This window comes from Gekko japonicus, unplaced genomic scaffold (genome assembly GCF_001447785.1).
Source record: "Gekko japonicus isolate JY-2015 unplaced genomic scaffold, Gekko_japonicus_V1.1 scaffold3794, whole genome shotgun sequence".
Classification (NCBI taxonomy): domain Eukaryota; kingdom Metazoa; phylum Chordata; class Lepidosauria; order Squamata; family Gekkonidae; genus Gekko; species Gekko japonicus.
In genome coordinates, this window is record NW_015167656.1 from 110,264 (window position 1) to 117,764 (window position 7,501).

At 44.4% G+C, this 7,501-nt stretch overlaps 1 protein-coding gene across 1 annotated transcript in view; it reads right to left on the minus strand.

The window, feature by feature from the left end:
- The window catches only part of DEAF1 (DEAF1, transcription factor), a gene marked incomplete at its 5' end in the record, with an annotated part of 39,283 nt that overhangs the window by 25,928 nt on the left and 5,854 nt on the right, over positions 1-7,501 (minus strand). Inside the window, 3 exons of the mRNA XM_015414109.1 lie at positions 5,489-5,620; positions 6,285-6,413; positions 6,763-6,889. Coding sequence (XP_015269595.1) covers positions 5,489-5,620; positions 6,285-6,413; positions 6,763-6,889 — 388 coding nt within the window. The remainder of the gene's footprint in view (positions 1-5,488; positions 5,621-6,284; positions 6,414-6,762; positions 6,890-7,501) is intronic.

The following is a 7,501-nucleotide window of genomic DNA, read 5'->3' on the forward strand; positions in this document are numbered from 1 at the left end:
GAGGAGGAGGAGGAGGAGATTGGATTTATACCCCGCCCTTCACTTGGAGTCTCAGAGTGGCTTACAAACTCCTTTCCCTCCCCCTCCCCACAACAGACAAGAGAACTCTTGACAGAAACTGCTCTTTTTCAAGGACAGCTGTGCCAGAGCTTGTGACTGACCCAAGGTCACATCAGCAGGTGCAAGTGGAGGAGTGGGGAATCAAACCCGGTTCTCCCAGATTAGAGTCCGCGCACTTAACCACCACACCAGACTGGCTCTCCATATGCTGGAGATCCATGGAATCCATGGAATGGAAGGTAGAGTTCAAACTTATAGACAGAGGCTGAACAGCAAACTAACATATAACATGATGAAGATGCTTTAACATATGCAAATGAGTTAGCATATGTAATGAGATAAGAAATAAGAGATAAGATTGGCTTCTTATCTCATGACATATGCTAACTCATTCAGTCCTCACATATGTATTCTCGTACAGAGGGACTATACATTCTCTGTATTTTAGTGAATTTCTTTTTCAGAATAGTATATTAGAATACTAAATGTAATATAAGGAATATTGGAATGTTTGGCTGACATACACTGCTCCCACCTCAGAAAAGAAAGTAAAAATGCTGTTGACTTCCATGCTCTAGGAGTGAATGGAGAGTCTCAGACTTGTGTTGACATATTTATTGCTTTACAGCTGTTGACCTTATAACCTTAACTTGCTATTTAATTCTGTTTTCGCATATCCTAAAGCATCTTCATCATGTTACATGTTAATTTGCTGTTGAAGAGAAGAAGAGATTGGATTTATACCCCGCCCTTCACTACACAAGGGAGTCTCAGAGCGGCTTACAAACCCCTTTCCCTTCCCCTCCCCACAACAGATACCCTGTGAGGTCGGTGGGGCTGAGAGAGCTCTGACAGAAACTGCTCTTTTTCAAGGACAGTTCTTATCAGAACTATGGCTTGCCCAAAGTCATCCAGCCAGGTGCAAGTGGAGGAGTTGGGAATCAAACCCGGTTCTCCCAGATTAGAGTCCGTGCACCTAACCACTACACCAAACTATTCAGCCCGTCTATAAGTTTGAACCTGACCTCCCATTCCATTGTATTTGAAAAAGTGTGCACGGACACAAAAGCTCATACCTTGAATAAACCATTGTTGGTCTTAAAGGTGCCCCACTGGACTCTAAATTTGTTCTACTGCTTCAGGCCAACACGGCTGACTACCTGGATTTAACACAGAAAGCAAGCATAGTTTTCTTTGACTCAGAAATCAAAACCTACCTAGAGTGTAGGCTTTAGATGGTGGTGCTAGGGGATTGCCTTTGGAGTCCTGCAAGGCTCCATATCTGCAAGGCCATGTTTCTCAAGATCTGTAGAATACGGCTGTTCCAGTTTTGGCAATTCACGGGTCAGACGTGTCCCACTAAGCTCTAATGTGGACGCTCCAAGGGATGGCGGACAGGAGGGGACTTGGATGATTCCAAGCCCCCTCCCCCCTGGAGCTCTCGCAGGGAGCTCTCTGCCTGGGGTGCAGAGGGGTGCCTCTTCCAAGGCGACAGCCAAGGAATTGAGGCACTTCTTTACTCTGAGAGGTCATGCTGCCACGAGGCCAAAATGGTGCACAGAGGCGCACACCAGACGATGCAGGCAAGTGATCCAGCTTGAAGAAGTGACTAAGCGACTGAATTAACTGTGAGTTAAGCAAATCCCCCTAAGGTACTTGAGCCAGCAAACAGAGAAACAGCTTTAAAGCATCAAATTGATGTAGAGGGAGGGGTGGAGATGGGATTCCCCCCCTCATGAAAAGCAGCAGTACTTGAGTGACAGTTTGAAAGCAAAAGTGATGGTGGCAGAAAGAAAATCCTAAATTAAGAAAACGGGCTACAAAATAGCCTAAAGCACAGTGAAATAGATGAACTTTCAGTTGGGAAGAGGAGAGAAAATGGTGCTGAAAAAAGACCCTCTCCAGGAATTACCCATTCAGTGGCTTCTACTCTTAATCCGGAAGTAGTTACTGACTTCCCTAATATGATGGCAGTGGCATTGCGCCCTCTGCTGGACCAGATGTCTAACATCAATAACAAACTTGACTGTTTCCAGAAACAACTGATGGGAATAGACAAAAGAGCAGATGAAACAGATAAAGTTATTAAACGTTGATGTTGACAGATTATGTTAAACAGAGACTGGAGGTCATGGAAAAAGAGTGGGTTTCTGATAAAGAGCATTTACTATAGCTGCAAACGGAGAAATAAATGTATGTCCTACTTTCTCAAGGTATCCCAGAACAGAAAGGGGAGAATTTAAAAGAAATATTAAGTGAAGCATTGGCACCAGTGGTAGATTTTAAAGCGGACATACTACAAAATGATATGGACCTGGTTTATCAAACCTACCCTGACTTACTTAAGAAAAATAAGCTACCTGGTGAAATATTTGTCAAATTCTCCAAAAGATCAACTAGATATGCAATTCTGAAAGTGACAACTGGGAACCCTCTGAAAATTAAAGGCGAAGAAGCGAGGATTTTGAAAGACATTCCATTTGAGATATGAAAACAGAGAAGACAATACAACAATTTAACTTCTTTCCTGCATAATCATTCCTTTCCCTTCAGATGGACATTCCCAGAAGGACTTACATTCAACTATAATGATAAAAAGATGAAAATTGACTCTGCCCAGAAAGCAAAGATTTTCTTGGAACAGCAACAAGGAGCGGCCAAAGGCAAAGGAAAAACAGAGGACAACATACATGTAGAAGACAAAAGTGATTATGAGTCTGAGGACAGTCTAGAACTACCCAGATAGCAACTCCTACTCATATGCCGGAAGTAGCTACTGACCTAACATGTTGGCAATGGCATTGAGCCCCCTGCTGGATCAGATGTCTAGTATCAACAATAAACTCGATGGTTTCCAAAAGCAATTGATGGGAATTGACAAAAGGGTAGATGGTGCTGATAAAGCCATAAAGAAAATGGATGCAAAAACAACTGATATTAAGCAGAAACTGAAGGCAGTGGAAAAAGAGCAAATTTCAGATAAAGAACAACTTTTACCGCTTCAAATGGAAAGATCAATGTATGTCCTACACTTCCAGGGTATCCCAGAGCAGAAAGGAGAAAAAAGAAGTATTAAGCGAGGTATTAGCACCAGTGACAGAACTCAAACAGGATTTACTGCAAAATGATATGGACTTGGCCTAGTGAACCTATCCAGACTTTACAAAGAAAAACAAACTACCTGGTGAAATATTTGTCAAATACTCCAAAAGATCTACCAGAGACACAGTTCTGAAAGCGACAACTGGGAAAACCCTAAAAGTCAAAGGCGAAGAAGCAAGAATCTTAAAGGATATTCCATTTGAGATAAGGAAACGAAGGCGACAATATAAGGACTTAACCTCTTTTCTACATAAAAATTCCATTCCCTACAGATGGATATTCCCAGAAGGATTGATATTTAAACGCAACGAAAAGAAGATGATCAGTTCTGCCCAGAAAGCTAAAGACTTTTGGGAACAACAACAAAATCCAACAGGAGATGAAGAAAAGAAAGAAGACAACATCCAAGAAGATTCCCCACCATAGAGAACAATGGAGGGGATAGGGGCAACCTGTTTGGGGGCCCGTAGAATTGGACCCCCTGGTCCAATGCTCTAGAAATTTGGTTGGTATCTTGGGGAGAGGCTCCAGCAGCTACCCTGCGAGTTTGGAGTCTCTCCCTCAAGCCCCCTCCCCTCCAGCCCCCAGAATATACCCTATGTTTTTGCCATTGACTTCAATGGCCCATAGGATATAATGGGGCTGAAATTGACATTCGGCTGGCCGAAAGACTCCCGAATTGGCTGGTACTGACTAAACTGTCATGTGGGAGTCTTATTGCCCCCCGAAATTGATTCTGCCCCATTCGGCCGAATCCGAATGGGCTGATTTTTTATTTTTATTTTTTGCACACCCCTACCAGAGATTTGAGTTGGGCTGCCACCAATGCGTGGATAACACTAATCTCCATCTTGCACTTCCAGAAGATCACAGGGAAGCAATAAAAACACTGAACCAGTATCTGGCGGCAGTTCTGGAGTGAAAGCTAGCTAATAAACTGAAGTCTATTCCTAACCAGACAGAAGTGCTACTGGGGACTTAAGGTGTGGATGCGTCTGCACTCCCTTGAAGGAACAGGTCCAAAGTTTGGGAGTGATCTTGAGCCCAGGCCTCTGCTAAATAAGCAGGTGGCAGCTTGTGGCCAGGAGTGCCTTTTACCAGTTTTGACTGGTTAGTCAGCTGCAGCCCTTCCTGGGCAGGAAAGATCTGGCCCCTGGGGTGCATGCCTTGGTTACATCTAGGTTAGATTACTGCAATGCACTCTACGTGGAGCTGTTCTTGAAATGTGTTTAGAAACTGGTATTGGTGCAGAATAGTGCAACCAGGTTGTTGACTGCTGTGGGTCGTAGGGACCATATCACGGTACCCTTGGCCCATCTACACTGGCTTCCAGTCTGTTTCTGCTGGCCCCTGTGGTGCATGCCTCAGTTACATCTAGGTTACTGCAATGAACTCTACGTGGAGCTGTTCTTGAAATGTGTGTCAACTTCCACATGAAATCTGACCACTACTGTCATCTTCCAGGGCCCTGCTTTGCATACCCTTGCCCTCTGAGATGAGGCAGGTAGCAACATAGGAGAGGACCCTCTCAGTTTGGGCACCAAGACTCTGGAACTCTCTCCCCAGAGAGACTCACCTGTCCCCTTTCTGTTGCCACCTTCCACCATCAGGTTAAGACTTTTTTTCATTTCAACTGACCGTCTCCCAGTGACCTCCTGCTTCCTGACCTATGCTTTAACTACTGCTTGGTGTTTTTGTACTTGTATTTTAGCTTGGCTTTCATTGTTTTCATGGTGTGTTTTTCTTTGGTTGAATGGTTTTTAACACATGTTTTCATTTTGTGTGCTATTAATCGGTTAGCTGTCTTGGTGGCCCTGATTTAGAGTAGAAAAAAGTAAAGGTAAAGGTTTCCCTTGCTCGGAAGCCAGTCGAATCCAACTCTAGGGTTGCGGTGCTCATCTCCGTCTCAAAGCCGAAGAGCCAGCGCTGTCCGAAGACGTTTCCGTGGTCATGTGGCCAGCATGACTAAACACCAAGGCGCACGGAATGCTGTTCCCTTCCCACCGAAGTGGTCCCTATTTATCTACTTGCAATGTCTTTCTTTCAAACTGCTAGGTTGGCAGGAGCTGGAACCAGAGATGGGAGCTCACTCCATCATGGGGCACCCGGGTCTCGAACTGCTGAACTACTGACCTTCCACAGCCTGCAGTTCAGTGTCTTAACCACCTGAGCCACTGCAGCTCCTAGAGTAGAAAAGTGGAACTTAAATTCTATAAAATAAAGAAAAGCAATTTCTTTCCCTGAGTCAGTCTCTCATGGAATAAAGCTGCAGTGGTTAGCTGAAATTAGACAGGTTGAATTATTTTGAAGTCTGGTGGAATCTTACCAATTTTGGGATGTGACGTTGGCAATGCTGCTTCTGGGAAAGTGGAAATCTGACAATTGTCCTGATAAGTTGGGTAGTGAGGCTCTGGATGACTGACCCGGCACGGCTGCTGAACATTTGTGTCTTGTACTACTGGGTAGGGGGAAAAACAGCAACAATAAACAGAATCAGGACTCCTGAAGAAAAAAAAATTATCTCTTGATTTGGATTTTACATGAATTTGAACGATGCCACAATAATTGTTTTTAGTCAATTTAGTCACATGAGCATCTCTAGATGTAATTATTTTATCCAGAAATTCTAGAATTAGGAATCCACAATTCCCCATAGGTATCGCCAGGGCTTTTTTTTGTAGAAAAAGCCCAGCAGGACCTCATTAGCACATTAGGCTACACCACGGCTCATTAGCATATTAGGCCACACCCCCATGCCTTCCTTTGGCTTGTCCGGGCGCCCTGCTGCTGCAGGGAGCCCAGACAACCCCCCCCCCTTGAAGGGAAGGGAAGGCAGTTTAAACTGCGGGGAGCCCAGGCAAGCTGGCCCTTGGACAGGCCGGGGAAATGCCTCCCTGATCCTTTCAGCCCCCCCCCCCGGCCCAACCGCCTCGGAGTCACTGGGGGTGTCGCTCTCCAGGCCTTCCCTCTGTAGCCACACGCACAGAGGTTTTGGCTGTAGTGGGCGTGGCCAACTCTGAAGACAGCCGGAACTCCGTTCCTGTGCGTTCCTGCCCAAAAATAGCCCTGGACCGTATCTCGAATGTATGTGTGAACATATGAATGTAGTTTATGTTACTTACCAGTGGCTCCAGTAAAAACATCACCCTGGGATGGACTTTCTGAGATAATGGCTGTGGCCTCAACAGTTGAAGTACGGTCGAAGGTCAGAGTGCCTGAGGTAGTGATCTGCCCTGAAGGAGTCACGGTGACTAAAAAAAAAATAATTGAAAAAAAGAATCCTGGCTTTACTTACAAGTCAAAACAAAAATTAGAAACAAAAGTCCAGACTTCTGTAGAAAATATTTTATTGGCACTTTCTTGAAACATTGTAAAGGACTCAGAACCAGGAAGACAAAATACTGACTGCTGGCTCCAAAAACAGAACGCAGCTTCACTCGCCTAATGTGACAGAAGCAAAAAGGGAAGATAAAGCAAAAAACAAAAACAAAAACCACCGACTAATGAGCTATATGACCCTCCTTCAGTATTTCAATAAGCAAAACTCCTCTGAAAGACAAAACATAATTGACAAATACGTTCATTCCATGAAAGGCTTACAGGTAGTAGCAGCAGTTGCAGGAAGCAGGGTAATATTTTTGGGAGAATCTTTCTTTGCTGGAGTTGCAGGCAATTCATTTTCCTTTTTCCGTCTTTTATATGGCACAAAAAGTCTTACTGGGCCACTCTGTTAACAAACACAAAACCTCTGTCTCAGAGTTTCTTTTTATAAGAGAGAAGGTTAAAAGAGACAGTTGTTGCGGGGGGGGGGGGGACTAGATATCCCAGATTGATTTTGTGGTGTTTACAAACTAACTGCAATGGAATATCACATGATGGGCTCGGAGCTTGGTGAGTACCATGCTTCCACTTGGGGGTTAAGGCAGGTCCCGAGTCGGGCAATAGCTGAGAACTGCTGCGCTAGACTGACATCCCACCCAACTCCCCGATTCACGTTATGCCACTATAGTTGTCCCCATCTCTTCTTATCCTTTCTTATGGCTTGACTGCCGGCGGTTGGATGGTCCAGTGCCAGGCTGCATGCGTCTTACTTCCCCCACCAAGATTATCAAGCACATTTTAAATATATTCCTTAACAAAAGTATTAAAAAATCTAGCAAATGATTTCCCAAACTTCCCTGCTGCTTAAATCTGTAGTTTTATTACACAGCAACCTAAATTAGCATCCCTGAAACACACCAGGTGGATTCTATTTCAGTGCTATTGTGTTCAACAGTCATTGCATCTGTTCTAAGGAACTGATGTTTATTCTTAATGAACCCTGAGATTCTTTTAAAGT